The 20189-nt window shown below is 45.7% G+C and overlaps 1 protein-coding gene across 2 annotated transcripts in view; it reads right to left on the reverse strand.

Moving 5' to 3' along the window:
- LOC147614618 (PHD finger family protein) overlaps positions 1-19705 on the reverse strand; it is a 34185-nt gene extending 14480 nt beyond the window's left edge. For both annotated transcript variants that reach the window (XM_086779894.1, XM_086779893.1), the window contains exons 1-2: positions 19063-19705; positions 16800-18217 (exon numbers count right to left, since the gene is read on the reverse strand). In XM_086779894.1, the coding sequence (XP_086636020.1) occupies positions 16800-18027 (1228 nt within the window). In that variant the 5' untranslated portion in view covers positions 18028-18217; positions 19063-19705. The remainder of the gene's footprint in view (positions 1-16799; positions 18218-19062) is intronic.
- Between the last annotated feature and the right edge of the window lie 484 nt (positions 19706-20189).

Genomic DNA, 20189 nt, shown 5'->3' on the forward strand with positions numbered 1-20189 from the left:
ATAATGAAGCCTAGCACCAAGGATCATAACAAATAGAAAGAATTATTACAACAAAAAGATAGTTGATAGGGCATATGCACCACTAAAGATAGAAAGAATTAACACAATATCAATTGGCTACAACTTGGACGAAAACTTCACAATGTGAAATTTGCAAGTCAGCTAATATAGCACAAAGATATACCTAGATGAATCCAGGAACATGCCCAAATTCACCTTATAAGAAAGTGCAATTTATAACCTCATGGCAGTCATCCACAAGACAATAAACCATCAACTCCATCATGCATAGTATGGACTAGATACTATAACATCCCCATCTCCAACATTCTGGAGTCTAAAAATTCCCATTCCCTGTGACTATGCATCAGTGCCCAATAGGGGGTGTAGAACTTGGTATCAATATATGCTCCCACACACACACCCCCCACATGCACACACATACATTCATACAAAGGTCTATGTACTAAGTTTCTGTCAGAGCTCCGGAGATACAGGGCAAACTCAACCATAATGAAGCCTAGCGCCAAGGATCATAACAAATAGAAAGAATTAATACAACTTGAATAAGGAGATATAGCTTAAGGGGGAGTTGTTCTATCTACACGATTATATACCAGACCACCATGGATCCTCCGCAATAAATAAATCAATGGGGCTCAATTTTCCCTATCGAGTGTTGTTTTAATTGTTGTATTTAACATGTCACAATACCATTGTTCTTTATTCAGTTCTATTTGGCATCAGTCAAGAATCTTCTATGTGGCTCTGGTGTGGCTGATACAATTGATATCTTATCCAGGCTCCTTCCAAAGTACTTGCTTTTGGGGCCTTGTTAACAGCAGCAATCTGTGGTCACATCAACACTGTCTAAGAATGTTGCCGTGCAAAACCACTGAGGCAAGTACAGAGTGCAGAAAAGGGGGTACAAAATGTAGATGACAAGCTCACCGCCAAGCTTAACAGGCTGTAAATTTGATGCTCTTTGGTGGGATAGCACACGAGAAATCTTGGTATATACATCTAAATCACCCTGGGGCCTGGCCATACCTCCTCCTCTTCAAACAACATGTCCCTTCTACTCAATCCCATAACCCCATCCTGATCTTGTGACAGCAGGTTCAAATTTCATGCTCAGCTCTTGAAGGTATGTTTAAAAAACCCTATTTTTCAGTAATTTTGTGAAGTAGGTTGTTGGCAAACACAAGACTGGGATGAAATAATCTCTAGTTATTAGACTACGGGTGTTCCTATCCCTTGGGTGTACGTGAGAGCCTGTATTGAGCAACGTACTAGCACAAATTTGAAGTAGACGTTTGGCATTAGTTGTTTGATAATCTTAAATACAAGCTAATGATGTGCACATGGAAGCAAGGCAGTATTATGTAAAAAGCCATGCTCCATTGAGAGAAAGCCACTTCAATGATAAAATAATAGATTAATTCGCCTAGGACAACAGGAGGGGGGGAGATATAGAGAGAGAGAAAGAAAGAAAGAGAGCGATACTGAAAGTCTTCAAAAGAGCCAAAGGGTCTATGAGACCAAGCAAAGTGTTACATTAGTTCCATGGAAAAAAAAACATAGACAGCTAGCTACATGCAAAATGATGATAATGATAGGCATATCTGGGTACATGTGAAAAATGTATATCTCCATATCATGACAGTACGTGAGGAAGTCCATGTGTGTGCACTGTGGCGTATCATCCTCATCCATCTAGGATATCCAGCGTAGGGGAGTCGATGACTGTCAAGAGCCTCACCATGTCCACTGCTAGTGGAAGAGTGTGTCTGACGCTGGAGGATCTCCCTAGTCTAGAGCTGCCGTGTGGAGGGCTGCTGCAAACCAGGGGGCATTGACAATTTCTGCGCTGGAGCTGGTCAGCGCAGACAAGGTGACTCCAAGGGGTCAAGGTGCATCATGGGCCAGTGCAGTATGGCATCCAGTCTTCCTACGAGGATCTACAAGCAGGGGTGCCTTGCAGGATCACTGCTTGGTGCTGCCCTCTTGTATCTGGAAAAAGCTAGTGATCGTCGGCTGTGAGGTGTCACGAGGCTGAACTCCGCTCTCTCTGATGAGGGAGTCTTTATGTCTGCTGAGTAAAGTCCCAAGCATCTCTGATCACGAAAATCAATGATACTGGACAATGGACCAAATGCCTCCCAAAAGAGGAAGGAGAATCTCTCTTGGATCTCATAGTATGCTGGGCATGTGCAGATGTAGTGCTCCTCCGTCTCAATCTCAGTAGGGTACAGTCTACAAATCTTGTCGTCTCTAGCAATCCCTGTCTACACTCAAAGGCAGTGAGATGAGACCTGAATCTGCCCAATCGCAATCCATATGGCATGTGACAATCCGTGCAAGTATCCCATCTACTGTGATCCTTAAGAATGTCTTCGTGAATAGCGCTAGGGGTGTGTGTGTGTGTGTAGACTGAGAGATCAGATTGAATGACCAGGTCTGTATCCTGATGGGTGAGACTGAAGGAGGGCTGTACTGGAAAGGTGGAGCCCCTTTGTGAGGAACGAGTGGGTGACCTAACATACCATACCTGCTCTGCTAGTTGTCAAGAAAACTCCCAAGCAAGCCTCGGCAGCCTGTCGCTGTCTAGGATGCAGCAGTGATGTATGTATGTCACCGTCTGTAAAAGTGCATTTACCACAATGGGGTCCCGAAATCTACTAGGACAATAAGGTGTGGTACCCATGGTTTGCTCGAGATCATATGGGAGAACATCATGCCCTGACGCCTATCAATCCTCCTCCAGTCCTCATCATGGTCTCAACCCGGAGAGGGATCCCATACATCACCCCTGGGGTCACTAAGGTGTCAAAGCGCCATCCCTTAGTGCTAGGTTCCTGAGGTATTGTCTCTCGAGGAGGGCTAGATAGCCTCTTGTCAATCTGGCCTGGGCTAAGAATTGCATGGTAAAAATTGGAAGAGAGAGGGTCGCACCCAAGTATACATATGATGTGACAATATCCAAAGGGCTTCCCATATAGAAGAACTAAAGTTTGGATGCTACCGAATGAGAGAGATCAATGTCTGCAGGGGGGTGAAATGGCTCATGAGACCAATGCACTGGAGTGAAAGATGCACAGGGCATCCAACCATGGTGCCGTATGTCACAGCTTCATGAGGTAACTCAAGCCAACTGAGGACCTGGTCCTATGATGGTTATGAGTGAGAGAGATTTATATTAAACGTCTTCAAAAGACCCAATGGGTCTTTGAGACCAAATGTGATACAAGAGTTCCATGTGGGCCATGGAAAAAGACTGACAAAACTGAAAAAGCCTTATACAAAAAAATTGACAAGCTGTATGTCTATCTCGTCGTCGTCGTCAGCATGGTACGCACTATTGTGAGCATGTGAACAATCATCTCCGAAAGTCGGTACAAGAAAAGAAGGGCTATGTGGGTGTGTTATAATCACCAGAATATCCAGCACAGGTGAGTCAGAAGCTAAGAAAGAGAGAGAGAGACCCAAAAGCTGCATCTAAGGCCAAAATGGATTGGCCTCCCCAAAAAAGGTAACTTATATCAACGAAATCAAACAACCTTCCCAGGCAGGTTCACGGGCACACACGAATCTGAGACGAATTATACGCAGAACACATCCAAAAAACTGTGATGACAAAACTCACCCTTTTTCACAAGGGAAGTGTCTGTCTGACACGCTTTTGAGAACCCAGCAAAATAAACCAAGGTAATGGCAAGCCATGTTTCAGCACGAAAACCCACCCCAAATGTCAAATCCAGCCACCATACGTGCATGCCTAGTAGCGTGTTTCACCAAGCCTCACAAGAGATACAGCACCCTGCAGAATGTCAAGATATGTCCATACTTCTGTACTACTATAAGACCTTCGGTGCAGTCATTGCAATACAACTCTCCTGTGCAGCTCAACGGTCACAACCTCTTTGGTACACATGCTTCTGCCCATAGCTCTATTCACTCAGCAGCAATGGTCCAAAGCTCCTTACATGTGGCAGACCCCTGCTGTCCATAGTCAATACAGCTTGTTTTCAGCTGTACAACCGTATGTAAACTTTCTGATTCAGATACGACACACCTGCCATTCTACAAGAATTCACACTATAATAAAGCATCTGTCCTGTACTTTTCCCAAACGCTTTTTGCTTTTACGCTAAAAGTACTCTAAAAAATGGGTGTTTTGCAATGCTTTCTGATAAAGCTCTGGTGCTCTTAAATAAGCCAGGTCTCCTGCACACATTAGACAGCAAGCCTGTTAAATGAAACAAAACCTTTACTGATGAAAATTAATGATTGTGAGGGTGACCAAACCTTTAAAAACTACTTTAGCGCTAGATCTGACCAAACACATGTGCCCACATTTGGCTAATCCAAACGAGATACATATCCATCTTGACCAGCTTGAAGAGCTTTTTACACTACCTGTGTTGAACGGCGAAAATTTATGTGTGAACTGATTCTTGTTTTGAGTCAAAGTGCATGTTCCAAACTGGTGTCTACATTCTGAAGAGGTGTAGGTGGATGCATGGGCCATATCATGCATGACAACCCATCAGGGATATATGAAGAGGAGGGCAAGCTTTGGCTGTTAAGAGCTGGGCAAGTTTTGGCTGTCTCTCGAGAGAACCAGAGCCTCATCACAAAAACTCTACCATTCCTACACATAACTTCCACTAACAACATACGTGTGAGCTTCCCCCAGATATCCGAACCTGCAATCAAATGCACAAGGAAAAGAAACAAAATTGGATAGTGCAATTCAAAATAGAAGTTAAATAAAGGATACAGTTCTTCCACACTCCCAATCATGGCCAGTGACAAATCGTACTAGATAACTCTTCCTCAATTAATGACACTTGTCTCGATATAGGTCGTTGGAATGACGACATTAAGATCTGAAGTCTCCATAAGGAGACACACAGACAAATCATACACCATAAAACTCATTCTCCTTCTCGCCATATTTTGGCTTGTGTACCATGCAATCGATAATAGGCGAAAAACACAGCAATCACGACATTGCTTGTAATGTGTTACGTAACATGCACTAAATAGGGGAATTGCCTTTGCATTGCATTTTTTCAACTGTGTAAGGCATGAAGGTAGATATTGGTTGGTCGGTGCAACTCTTCTCTCAAACTTTGAAACATAATTGGCTCAGAATTCAAATACTGCAATAGGCAAGCCTATGCTTTCAACTGCATCACAAAGATATTACTCAATGTAATGCAGCGAACAGCATGCTTCAAGAAGTAAAGATGTCAGTGTGCTGTAATTTGGCCATACACCCAGCTTACTTATTGTGTCTTTGTGCTTCCTTTGAATATTCAGTTGATTTGTCTAGGTCTGTGTAACATGGGTGCTTGCAGAAGCGTGCTTATGAGTGATTGATTGCGATTAGCGCCTAATCAAAGACTTAAGCCCTTGCACAACAAACTGCTTCTTCTTCATGCTCAATACATAGTAGAGAGAGATAATCTAATCTACCATGTATTACTAACATGAAGTATATACAATGCTGAATAGAGATACTCAATGGTAGCACTACTCCTAAGTTCTCAATGACTCAATAATGACTAACTGACCAATGAATACGACTCAAGGCTTGGACTCCTATTTATAGTGTCTACCAACCCTAATAATAATGTCCAACTAAGTGTGTTCACACAATAACCCGATTTTTAGTGTGTAATGTTCGTGAGTTGGCTACCAACTCTACCAACCCGAATAATTATGCCCAACTAAGTGTGTTCACACAATAACCCGATCTCTATCCACACATGGCTTCTCATTGGGCGCTTGGACAATGAGCTGGCACAATAGCCCTTACAAACACATGAATTCGGCCACGTACCCCACCTCTAAGCTGGCCAATGGATAGAAGCATGTCCACGTCACACTTGGGAGAGCATGCACATGACATCCCCTCTTCCTTAACTTGGAGCACGGGTGCAAATGATGCTCTGGCAAACTCGCTCTCTGCTCCATACACCAGTCGAACTCCAATAGCATGGCTACTAGACCTACCGTCTCGAATGATGTCTCCGTTATTGCCTCCTCAAGACCTCTAGGCACTAGCTCTAGCCCCTATGGCTCTGGATGCTCAACTAGCATGGTAGACATCACTGCGGAATCGCTCATCTCTGTTAGAAGTCATCTCATGTCTTTATCAGACACCAGGGCCTCTGTTGTGGGTGTGCCCGCCCTGTATAGGTGTTTTCTCATTTTTCCTCACTCCACGTATTTTTTCCCCATTTTTCCCTATTTTTCCATGGTGTGGGTGGCTGCCCTATGCTGGCAGGACCACACAGAAGCTGGCCGACTGCACTCGTGTGCATATGGAGCTGGCCGACTTTTTCTGTTGAGGTCGTGGAGGTTTTTTGGCTGGCCGACTGGAGGAGACCCAGTCGTGAGGCTGGCGGCCTGTATCTCCACTGTATAGTCCTGTTCATCCTCTCTGCTGTCCCGTTTTGTGGAGGATCATAAGGAGTAGAGAGCTCCCTCTTGATGCCTTTAGCATCACAAAAGTCTTGAAACTGTTTGGACATATACTCTCCACCATTGTCGGAACGCAAAGCCTTCAGTGTTTTGCCAGTTTGATTCTTAACATGAGCAACAAACTTCTGAAACACTGAGAATATATCACTCTTCAAACGAAGAGGATAAACCCACACCTTGCGTGTGGCATCATCTGTAAAAGACACACAATATTTTGCCCCTCCTAAAGAAAGCTGAGGCATCTCACATACATCTGTATGCACAAGCTCTAACTGAGCATCTTTCTGTCTAAGAGCTTTCTTGTGGGGGCACTGTAGTTGCCTACCATATATACAATGCTCATAAAACTGAAAACTTGAAAACTTTAGAGAAGGCAAGTAACCCAAACGAGACAATTGCTCCATTCCTTTGACACTCATGTGTCCCAACCGGCTATGCCACATAGAAATTTCCGGCAACTCGGTTGCATTTACATTAGCATGGTGACAAACACCTGCATGCATAAAGTAAAGAGTGTCCACCTTAGAGCCTCTGGCAACAACCAGTGAGCCCTTACTAATTTTCCACTTTCCACTACCAAATGTGGTAACATAATCAGCATCATCAAGCTGTCCAGTAGAAAGCAGATTCTTCTTGATCTCAGGCACATGCCTGACATCATGGAGCATAAGCTGTGAGCCATCTGAAAACACAAGCCTCACATCACCTCTGCCAAGAATCTTGCATGCATGGTTATCACCCAAATAAACCACTCCTTCATTGCCAGCAGTATACCTGACAAACAAGTCTCTGCAACCTGTGACATGAAAGGAGGCACCTGAATCAATGATCCATGAGTGCATACCATGACCACCTGTAAGAAGTGAATGGGCATCAAGTGAAGAAGTAAATAGGACCTCATCCTCACTGCCACCTGCATGTGACACATTGATTTCTTCAATCTTGACTCCACTTTTGCCCTTTGGCTTTACATCTTTGGCTTCATCTTTCTCTTTGTCTTTGCCTTTTCCCTTTTCCTTTTGATCATTTTTCCATTTGTAGCATTGCTTTTTAATGTGTCCCTTCTTGCCACAATAATGGCATTCCAAATCCTTTTTGGAGCGAGACTTGCTCCTTCCCCTTTCTTGGCTTTTTCCCCTTTGTTGGGATCTCCCACGTGCATTCATTGCATTGGACTTTCCAACAGAGTTGTTTTTCCTGTTCATCTCTTCTTGAAGAAGAGCACCCTCAACATCTGCATATGACAGCATAGCATTCGAATTGCTAGTGGCTGTCCTGAATGTGTCCCAACTCTCTGGCAAAGTGCATAACAAAAAAGTGGCTTTGAACTCATCGTCCATTGCCAACTTTTGATTAACGACCTGGCTGACAATACCATTAAACTCATTTAGATGGGCTGTCATAGACGCCTCTTCCTTCATCTGAAGACCTATGAGTTTCTTCAACCAATACACTTTGCTTGAGGCACTTTGTTGGGCATACAAGTCCTGCAATCTCTGCCACATTCCCCAAGCTATCTTCTCTTCACGAATGCTGAAAAGTAATGAGTCTCACACAGACAACATGATAGTAGATCTTGCCAGCTCATCCATATCTTCCCACTCTTCAGCAGTAAGAGAAGCGGGCATTACACCCCTTTCTTTGATAGGCTTGTGCTACTTTTTCTGGAGCAACACATTGTAGCACTGGGTTTGCCAAATATCATAATTATGCGAGCCTTCAAGCTTCTTGATGTGAAGCAATGAAGAGCTCTCACCTGTGGTTGCCATAGCAAAATGCAACCTGTCAATGCCTGACTCCCTGCAAAATGTGCAAACACTGCACCAAAAGCACACAAAGTGCTCACAGTTGTTCTCCCAAGCTTTATCTCCCACTGTGGAAGCACAAATGCAACTTTTCTCCCACTGTATGTGATGAAAACACCAAAATCTGGTTGCTGCAGATTTTGGACAGCACCTTAAATGTGCTCTGTTGCCCTTCCAAAGTACTGTACAGCAGTACTAAGTGCTCACAAATGATGTACCAAACCTGTACCGGCAAGTACAACAGCTGAAATTGAACCTTTTCCTCACTCAAATCAGTGTACAGCCATGCCAAAACTTGCACAAAGCTGTGCCAAATCTGTACCAGCAAGTACAATAGCAATAAATGCTCTCCTGGCTGTCCAAATGAGTGAAAATCAGACTTTTACAGTCCTGTACACTGCATACAACAGTCCCGAACAGAAATTGGGCAAAAGCCCCTTGACTGCAAGCTGATTTTTGAGGATTCAAGGCATAAATGTCTTGACTGCTGCTTTGCCAAGCTCAACAAGCATACGAACTTGAAAAGCCCCTTGATTTAAGATCAATTTCTGATCATACATGGTACATTGACGCACATGAAGGCATCCAGAGTGTTCACGATGCTTCCCCCTGGCCACATATACATCCAATACACGAAAGCCATTTGATTTACAGGCACATTGAGTGCTTGTAAGGCATCAACACATTATCCACAGCATCAAATGCGATTGCCTGCATGCAAATCAACCAAATCGGCACAAAAGCCCCTTGATTTGCACTGCAATTTGCACTGCAATTTGCTGCAATTTTGCCCAAATGTGCGATTTCTCACATCATACAGCATGTATGAGTGCTTAATTGCACAATTACATCAAAAGCCCCAAATTTCGACATCCAATTTCCTGCAAATTGATCCTGATTGTGACCAATTTCCTGCAAATTGATCCTGATTGTGACCAATGTCACCCACTTTTGCCAATTTTGCTCAAAAATTGAGCAATTGGGCACCTGTACCTGCTCAATTGATTACTGTACTTGCTCAATTGCAAATCCCAAAAAAAAAAATGAAGCAGAATACCTTGTAATTTTCTGATTTTTTCTCTGATTTGCAGGAAAAGGGGTTGATGATTTTTGCTGTTGCAGAAAATCTGATGCTGTTGCAGAAGGGGGGTGATGAAGCTGCTGTAGCTGCAGTTCGTGTACGGATGGCTGGTCACCCTGCAGCCGTCTAGCTCTTACTCCCTGATGGAGTACTCTTTTGCGAGCGAGTAGCAGGGCTGCGGTCTAGCTGAGTAGCAGCGAGTCCATGGGGGCTTACAAATACCTAGAGGAGCTATGGCGGAAGAAGCAGTCGGAGCAAGTCTGATGTGATGCGCTTCCTGCTGTGCGAGTGCGCTGCTGGGATTACAGGCAGCTACCTGGTGTTGTTCGCATCACTCGCCCTGACAAAGCTTGCCGCCTCGGCTATAAGGCCAAACAGGGTTTACCACTTCGCGTTGGGTTCGCGCAGGCATCCTCGCTACCCTTTGCCACGTATTCGCCTTCGCCTGGCTGCGAATGATTCAACGCCCGCCTTCGCTCACGCTTCTTCACTCGCCTGCCTTCGCCTAGTGGTGCTATCACCTAGTTGTATTGACGCCCAGCCTACGCTTGCAGTCGACGGCCTGACACGCCTGCCTTTTGTACTGCCGAAACGCTGACACGACTGCGTATGAAAAAGCGCAGAAATGGCTGCCTGACTCCTCCAGCTACGCTCGACGCCTACAAGGTTGAATGCGCTGGCTTTTTATTCGCTCACGCCTGATTGCTGCCCAGCTTCTTGTTGCCGCCAACTGGACCTCCTCCAGCCTCACTCACTGTCGCCTATTACGCCCAGCACAGTTTTGGAGCTGAAGCCTTCAATGACACCTTATTTGAGGCTTGGGTTGAAAAAGGCATTGCCAGCCCTCTCCCTGAATCGGTCAAGCTCTTCTACAAGCTCTGATACCAGTTGAGTGGGAGAAGGAAGAATTAGGGTTAGGTTATGTGGGAGAGATGGAATTAGGGTTAGGTTAATTCATGTGGGAGACATACACAGAGAGAACAAGGGAGAGAGAGAGAGAGTTGTGGGGATAAGTCAACTCATGATTAGCATGAGTGTGTGACTCCCCTATCACACATGTATATTGCACTAGTACACATAGTGCACTTAGTACATTAAAAGTACTAAGTGTACTATGTACTATAACTTATGGGCTTGTACACACTATAAGGGTGGGCATAACGCCTTTACCCCAACAGTAACTGCCATCCTCAGTGCAAGCTCTGACAGCAACAATCAGGATCTCCAACTGTGTAAAGGCTCCCATCCACCGTGGGGCCACTAGCTCAAGAGGCGTAAACCACTCCTCTATGAGTGCCTCCTGAATGTCATCCCTCATAATCAACCCCCCTCTGAAGTGACTCAGCCTCTCCACCTGTATCTCCTCTGGGAGACTGCAAAAGGCCTGCCAGTCTCCAAAGCTACGTGCTGGGCCTGCCGCCAAAGGTCCCCAGGCTAGACGAGGCCGAGAACCCAGCATATGACCCTGCTCTGTGCGAACCGCTGGGGCTGTCTGGCCCGCTCCTCAACACAAGAAGGTCGCTGAGAGAGCCCCGGTCTCAGCAGCTCCCAAGCTCTCAGGATGCTCAAAGCAAATCTGTCCTCCCATCCTCTACTGAGGCCTGTCCTCCTCATCTCTATGAAGATCCATCGAATCTCTGGTGCCCAAGTGCCCCCTGCTGGGGGAGCCCGAGCCTGCAGCCGCTGCAAGAGAAGCTCTTTCCAAGGCTCAGCGCCTGGAAGCAGCCCCCGAACGATAAGCTTCCCCAATAAGGCTCTACTCTGATCGACTGGATCTATAATGCCCAAGCCTCCCTGGGCCAGCGGAAGTGTAATAACTGCCCAAGCAACCTTTGCCCGAGCTGGCCGACTGTCCCGCCCGGACCAAAGAAAGTTCCTGATCAGCCTCTGTACCTCAGCCGGGATGTGGTCTTTGATGAGCATGTTCCAGTATCCACTGTCGAGGAGCCTGTGGATGATCTCATTCTGACCGGCGGTCATGTGGAGCACATTGGCGTGGCAAAGGCTGCCTTGTCAAAGGAGTTTGAGATGACCGACCTAGGCTTACTCCACTTCTTTTTGGGATTGGAGATCTGGCAGACCCACAAGGGGTTTTTTTGTCTCTCAGCAGCGGTATGTTCATGAGTTGCTTGAGGCCTTTGGGATGGAGAACTGCAAGCCTATTACTTCGCCGATGGACCCAAATACAAAGTTAACTGTTAATGATCCTTGTGAGCCAGTTGATGCCTCGCAGTATCGGAAGTTGGTTGGTTCATTGATCTGGTTGCTAAACACCAGATTGGACTTGAGCTTCTCCGTGGGGCTGTTGAGCTCTTTTATGCAGACGCCATTGAAGTCTCATTGGGATGCAGGATTGCGGATCTTGCGGTATCTGCAGAGTACGAAGGATCTAGGACTCTTTTACACAGGAGGGAATGGAGTCAGACTCCAAGGTTGGAGTGACTCGGATTGGGGAGGAGATCCAAACACGAAGAGATCTACTTCAAGTTACAGTTTTACCCTCGGCTCAGGAGCAGTTTCTTGGAGCAGTAAGAGGCAGACAACTATTGCCCTATCTTCGACAGAGGCAGAGTACCAGGCTGCTTGTGGTGCTGCTTGCGAGGTTGTGTGGCTGTGGAGGCTCTACTAGGCGAGATTGGATTTCCACAGAAGGAGCCCACAATCATCCAGTGTGATAACCAGAGTTGTATAACTATTGCTCGGAACCCGGTCTTCCATGCCCAGACCAAGCACATAGAGATACAGTATCACTTTGTCCGTGAGAAGATCTTGGCTGGTGACATCTTGCTACTTTATTGTTCGACGGAGGACAATGAGGCGGACCTCTTCACGAAGTCTCTACCTCAGGCTACGCTCAAGCGGCACTCCAGCTCCCTAGGGTTGATTTGGGCCTGTTTCTCCACTGGCCGACTGCATGTATGGGGCCATATAAAATGGCCCCATGGCCCCCACATCATTGTATCTTGTTTTCATTGTGGGATCTTGTGTATAGAGAAGAGTTACACACCTATCTCTCTCCTTCTCTTGTGCTGTCTATTTTCTGCACTCTACTTGCTCTTGTGGTCTCAGATTTGGTTATCATCTCCGCTGCGTATTTTGACAATCTCATGCTCCTCAATGGATTTGGAGAGAAAAGTCTGAAACTCACTTGATGACTCCTCCCTGTCATCGGAAAATTGAATGGACTCTAGAATGGTTTCTGGTTCTGGCACACGCATCTCGAGCAACGTCGCCTCCTCAGGAACACCACCTTTGATCGTGTTTCTCAACGGCTCCTCCTATCTTGGAAGCTCTCCCTTTCTTGGGCCAATGCTCTCAATCTTGGGCTGCTTCACATCCCTAGGTGATTCCACCTGGGCCTTTGCTAATGCTGCCATGATCGTTCTCCATTATGCCATCAGTTTGTCGATGAGAGGCTCCGTGAATTTCCAAAGGTGTGCTTGATCCTCTTCCTTGGCCTCTCATATCTATTTGATCGGGGCTATACTCTCCTCCAACTCATGGATCTCCTCTCAGAGTTGTTCGCTCTTTTCTTGACTTCATTGTGACCCCTCCTTGTGCATCTCCTCCTCTCACTGATGCCTTTACTTCATGTCTTTAAAGCTCTCCATCAATGTTAACATCTACCAAAACTCCATGTTCTACACACGTGTACTACATAGTTACCAAGAAATGGGAACGAGGGAACATTTTGGCCCCTAGGAACAGGAACAAGGGAATGCCACATCAGCAAACAAAACTAATGGAATCCTTAAAAATGTCATTTTAAATGATGAATTTTAAATAGGATAGGCTAAAACTTTGAAAATTTATGTTATGTATGCATAGTTGAGTGGAAAAAATAGAACTGTTTTTTTTTTAACATTTTCCCCTTTATTTTAAGGGTTTTTGGGCTTGTTACCAGGGGAACGTTCCGGAACGTGGGGGAACGTTTTCCCCTTACCATTCCTTGTGGCGGAACATTCCAGAACGATCCCCCACCTTTCGGAACATCCAGGACTGGGAAACGGCGTTCCCCCGTTCCCTAGAGGGGGGACAGCGTTCCCTAGTAACTATGGTGCACTATCCACATATGTACTTGAAGAAAAACGAACACATCTGCGAAGGTTTCATCCTTGCAAGATGGAGGAAGGGTGGGTATAGCCAATTGGCTCCGGCAAGAAAGCCGCACATACTCGGATATATAAACACTACCTTATCTGCCCCCTCGGTCCACAAACTGACCGGCCTGTACATGTCTTTGTGGATTGACAAATCCTAGGTTCTTGTTAATGGTTCATTTGCCACTTTATATGATAGCCTAGGGACTTCCAAGTTTGCAGCTTCAACTATGTACTAAAAAATTGGGCTGCATCCCATGTAAGCAATCATGCTATGAATGTGTTTATCCCACGTAAGCAATCATGCTATGAATGTGTTTATCCCAAGCTTTAACTCATTCATGCCATAAACATAATTCATTGTCACGTGCACTCACTGCACCAGACATACTCTTACTATCTCACTCCACATTTGTAGATGCATAGACCAACTACAATCATACACCATAAAACATGTTCTCCTTCTCGCTATATTTTGGCTTGTGTATCATGCAATCAATAATAGGCAAGAAGAACAGCAATTGCACTAAATAGGGGGAATTGCCTTTGCATGGCATTTTTTCAACTATTTAAGACATGAAGGTAGATATTGGTTGGTCAGTGCAACTCTTATCTCTCAATTTGGAACATAATTGGCTCAGAATTCATTTAGTGGTCTAATCTCGCAAGGTTAGGGGAGCCCTGGGATTAGAGGAAGCAAGTTGATACAGGCGGCTAAAACTCATGGTTAATAATACCAAGTATATTGGATTTTTATGACCGGACAATTATTTATAGCAGCAATAGCCACTATATAAGTGAGACTTGGGTTATTATTGTTCACAGAGAGTTATTCACTCCGTGGTCTGTGATGGACAAAGATTACTGTCGGGATGGATTGGATTCAACGGATCACGGATGGTCATGCAGCAGGAAAGCGTTGGGTGGTATACCAATGCTAACGGACATGGTTCCTAGGATTGGAGACTTAGCCTCTGGCTTGGGGGAGGTGTGAACCTACGGTTGGGTGGTGAGCTTGCCTGCATCCCTCTTAGGAGGTTTGTACTAATCACCCATGTTTTGCGTTAGGAGATTTGTGGGGTTGTAACACTTGGTATCAGCACCGCAACCTAAATGCAAAAAAACACACGATGCACGGGTGAACGTCTCAGTAAGCTTTTCCTATTTGCCTTTGATGGGTCCTTCTAGAGACTTGATGGTTCTTTCCCCTCTATTAGAGGGTTCCATGGGCCTTCGCACCCACGAGGAGCAGATATAGGTGGAGGGAATTTAGTTTGCTTAAGCACCGAGAAGCCATCTCTGTGAAAGACCTCATGGCACAAGCATGCATGTGACATGGTAGATGGTATGTGACATGGTAGATGTCGAGTACATTAGCCACAGCTGTGACGTGGTAGATGTATGCTACCTGACAGACAAGAGCCGCCCAGGAGCACCACCAGCAGTGCAGAAGAGGACGGACGGATGGCCTTGCCTAGCCAAATGGTCTCCCCACCCCCAAATCCCGATTATCCACTATAAGTGGGGGATGAGGGAGACCATGGGGTAGAATGCCGCTTATAGAGGGCCTTGAAGACTGGAACCCATGTGGGATAGAGGCTACCAATGCGGCAGTGTCGAAGAGGAAGGCGACTAATTCCAACGCCAACACCCCCCCAGAATGAGACGCCCGAACGATGCCGAGCAAGAGTTCTCCGCGTTTCTAATTATCAAAAACGTGGAGAACCACCCTGGAGCACCACCAACAGTGCGGAAGAGGACGGGCAGAGCCTTGCCTGGCCAAATGGTCTCCCCACCCCCAAATCCCTGTTATCCACTATAAGTGGGGGATGAGGGTGACCATGGGGCAGAATGCCCCTTATAGAAGGGCCGTGAAGACCGGAACCCACCATGTGGGATAGAGACTACCAACGTGGCAACGTAGGAGAGGAAGGCGGCGAATTCCAATGCCAACAACGAGTGGGCAGCCATCATGAACAACCAGCGTGCACAAGATGCCCATAAAGAGGGAGTGGGCTGGCCGGTCAGCATGAAAAAAACACAGCATATAAGCAATTTTAATAGATATTGATAGTCGAGCTCACTGACCTGAAGCGAGGGGTGCAAATACCCTATATAAAGGGTGTGTGGGGTTATTGATCCCCATCTCACATCTCCATGAGCAAAACACTGGAGATTGGCCGCCCTGCAAATCAGAGATCAGATCAGACACTAAGTTCCCTAAGTTCCCCAAGTTCCCATTACATTTTTGGTGCCTACAACCAACTTGCCTTTGACCTCCTCAAGTGCTACATCCACAAACAGCAAGGTATGTGGAAACACTATTTGCCATTGGTTTAAGCAATCCTAAATGACTCCTTTTCATCGTCCATTGGCAAGGTAGTGTCTGAGGCCGCGTTTCAACGGTTCCAAGATGCAAAATGTCTTCCGCAACAACCAGTTGAAACCTTATACAGGATCTTCTCCATCTGTCACATGCACTCTTCTGAGGTGTGACAGGGACGTACTTCTACACATAGGTCAGCTCAGAGGTTGAGTGCATGGCCAGATTTGTTGGGATTTGGAGTCTCATGTGTGTCCCCCCTCGTGTGTGAAGTTTGAACCCCTGTTTGTGTGTGTGCGTGCGTGCGTGTGTGAAAACAACCCCTAAAAGGGTTATTGTTCTAGTAGTGTGTGAACACACTCTTATATAAGTGGATAAGATAAATGTAACATGTGGCATACACTTATAAGTGTATATATTTGTATGGGTCAAAAGGTAAGAACACAAATCTACAAAAGCATTGTACTTGGTGAGTGAACATCACTTCTATCATATCAATCTAATCACATCATCTTCCATTGGCCTCTGTCTGCGCATCTGCACCTCCGACACCATCCACAGCAATAGTCGTCGCCATCATCTACGGCCACATCATATGTATATCACAATATATCATTGCAGGTTCATTAATTTGCCCAAAGGAGGAGTCCATTCCTGTAAAGCCCACATTCATGGAAGAAAAGATGGCCAGGTAGGGAGAAGGGATGTGAAGAACCTGCACTCAAGCATGGATTTTACACTTCAAAATAAGAGTTACATATCAAACTGCTAAAGTTCTTATTTATACTTTATACCCATCTACATTACTACCTTGCAATATGCAAAAAAAAATGGCAAAATGAAGCCACACAAGATTCAAATAGTAGACTTCATATGGCCAAGGAAAGTATGTGCTTGACGTTTTCTTAGTACATGCAATGTCTAACTGTTTATGTCTTACAGATGTCCATCATATCAAGAGAAAGAAATGCAATAGCATCAGTACAGAAGTTTACCATGACTACACTGTATACACGCCCCATGCTTGTCCTTGCAAATATTGCACAGAAGCTTCCATCTCTCCTCTCTCACCCCTTCCACGTTCATTATGGGCTCCATCTTCTCCATGTCACCGATGAATGTCTCTGGAATCCACTGACAGCAAAACAGATGTCCAAAAGCAGCTTTTGATGAGACTTTGTTGGAGTGCTCCTTTGCAGCAGCCACCAATTTTAAAGCCCCACCTTTCACAGGGCACAAGACACAATCTGGCAACTCGCTTGGCCGAGCCTCCCCATCTGTATCGTTCCTGTGGTTGCACAAAGAACATAGCCATTGGTCCTCCGGCACCACCTTAATGCCATAGCATTCCTGATGAACTGCAACATTACAAGAATCACAGAATAATATCTGGTTCTGTTCATCACAGTCACCTCCATAACAAACGTGGCAAAGCTCTTCATCACCATTTTCGGGAGGGGAAATGACTGCTGTGATTACTTCAGAGGCTGTAGCCGTTAGCTTCCTCCTCTTACTACTGGCAGGGCTTGCTGCAACTAATTTCCGCTTTGCACCTGCCATGGACTGCTGTTGCTCATGCATTTTAAGAGCTATTATAGGTTCCTTTGCATCTCCTATGGACCTCCAGTCCTCTGGGAAAGGAACATTCAGAGGCACTGAGTGCTGTTCACCCACTGCTAGAAGCTTGGCATCCTCTGTTGAAGACTCTTGCTTCAGAATCTCCTTGTCAAAGAGCCCTGCTAGTGGTATCTGGAGTAACGGATCCAAGTAATTGCAGAGAGTCAATCCATCCAGATTTGTTTTTGGAAGAAGAAGTTGGATATCATCTGGTGTAGGCTGACGAAAATACTCTTCCATCTGCAGCCAAAATGGACCCCCACCAGAGTCCCTGTTCCAGCTACTTTCAAGGTTATCCCTGTGCAGACTACCAAGAATATCATTTCTCTTAACCCTATGTTTACGCCTATTCTCACTTGAACTTGGTACACTTAGAGAGCCACTTGAAGCTGCACCACCGACCTCTCCGTGAGCTGGTTTTATAGCAAGGGCTTTCAGAACCTGCGAAAACACATCCAAACCTCGTCGATCTTGCCCACCTCTTCCTCTCATTCTGTTTGTTGAATTAGACTGACCCAGACCCTTTGAAAAGGGGATTATGCCAATGTTTGTACTTGCACTACAACCATTCCCCGTGCACCCCCCCTCCGCACCCTTGCCCATCATCTTCTGCCTGGTTTGAGCTCCTGGAGTTTGCTAGTTGTGTAAAAGAAGCTGCAAATACCAGCTGGTTGACTCAGCTTCAACCAAAATCAAAAGCGTTTGATCCAACTGCAATTGGCATATCAGCGCTTGGACAGTGCACCCTAGAATGAGTATGATCCCAATGTGACTGAAACATCAACATCAGCACAACCTGCACGAAAACAGAAAATGCGAGCATATAAAACATCTTTACTATTCTCTTGAAAACAAAAAGAGAGCAAGTAAAACTCGACACAAGAACTCCTGGTAAGGGTTGTCAGAAAGGTTACTAAGTTCCACCAGCACTGAAGAAATGCAGGTGGTCAGAAAGGTTACTAAGTTCCACCAGCACTGAAAAAATGCAGGAGCTAACAAAAACAGCAGGAGTGTGGCTGGGTGATGAGCAAACCACGTACAGGTGTGCCAATCCTTGCAAAGACTCATCCATATCATGTCTCGAATATGAGGTTTCCTCCATAAACAATGCTTAGCCGTATAACAGCTATCAACAGTAAAAGCAAATCATAGACATGGGGAGGGCTAAAGAGATGTAAAAGGTAACATAATCCTGCAGCAAAAGGTAGTGGGGCATAGTTCTTCATCGGACAGTGCTTTTGAATGGGCAAAAATGTGCTCCTGAAGTGCCAGGTGCATGTAACCCAACTGCTAGATGTTCCGTGGATGCAGGTGTGTGTGTGTGTGTGTGTGTGTGTGTGTGTGTGTGTGTGAAGTTTAACGCAGGGCTTTGCCAGGGGTTAGGTTTGTTCCATGGATGCGGGTGTACGTTTGCGTACATCAGTTTATGTAAACACAGGGCTCTTGTAGGGTCATGCTAGGGTTATCGAATCATCTATGCCCTTACAAAGGGTTTGCAGGATGAAACCCTAAACAAGCAGTTTCGTACACGGTGCAGAGAGATGGCTAGGATGATGCATGACGATAAATGATGATGATGATGATACTGCAACCCTAGACGAAACACATCTGCGAAGAAACAAGACGGGCTACGATGGGTACCCGCATGTGTAAACCGTTGACTTATGTACATGATCATGCCCCATCGCCATGGCCGCGTGCTGCAAACCCTAGAAGAAGTCCTCGAACGCGAAACCCTAATACAGAACTTTTAACAGGAACCATGCGGCGATTCTTGCCGTCAACATGAAGGCGGGACGTCGGCAAGCAGGTCCCGTAGTCGGAAAAGCATGCGGTAGGCGACCGGTTGTACGGCAACGTCACGCCATAGCCATGGGAGGTGGAAGCTTTTACTTCGGAACGCAGATTCGGAACGCCCGCTGGCGAAGGGCGTGTGGGCGGCAAGAAGCGTGGTGGGCGGCAGAGAAAAGGCAGGAGTCGAGAAAACCAGAATTAGGGTTTGCAGAGCTGTGCCCTCGTGTCAGGTGGAGTTGCCGCCATAGCCGCGACGGACCTGCAAAACTTAGTTGGGAGAGGTGTCGGCAGACATGGCACGCCACGTACGCCCCAAGATCGTTAGATTGTCCGACGTGGCCCCTCTGACGAAGCCCCCGTGGCAGCTGACTGGGAGAAGAAAAGCACAAACAAAAGACATGTGACATGTGATGTGTATGCACTCTCCTCCTCACATCCAACCTAAAATCTTTCCCCTACTTTGCTCCCACCTAGGTAGACCTACATGAATGAAATATAGCATTGCCTACATGAAATATATGCATCATCCCACCATCGAAAATATTAAATAGGTAAGGCTCTCATGGCTAGTACTACACAATCTTTTCAAGCTTATAAAAGGTCCATCTAAAAATTAAGACAAAAGCCCTCTCCCATGGTGTTGCGCATTTATTAAGAGTACCACAGTAAAAAAAAAGCGTTTATGTAAACTCGAACTTTCGCTTTCTTACGCCACAAGGGATGCGATTAAAGAAACGAACCTCATCTTGGGAGGGAGGGGTGTCCCTCTAACTCCCACCCTCACGAACCTCGGTGCTTGCGCATTTTCAACTGGCAAATAGAGTTAAAGTCCTTACAAATATTTCAAGTGAACTTGAGCAAGACAATTAGCAAGATGAACGGGTTGTTGGCTTTAGCTGCCAGAAGTTTAGTTTAAATTAACCATTTCTCTCATAGCTAAACTATAACTTTAGCACATCAAGAAAATAGTTAAT

Source organism: Cibotium barometz, chromosome 41 (genome assembly GCF_041138505.1).
Source record: "Cibotium barometz isolate CiBa-2024 chromosome 41, ASM4113850v1, whole genome shotgun sequence".
NCBI classification, from domain to species: domain Eukaryota; kingdom Viridiplantae; phylum Streptophyta; class Polypodiopsida; order Cyatheales; family Cibotiaceae; genus Cibotium; species Cibotium barometz.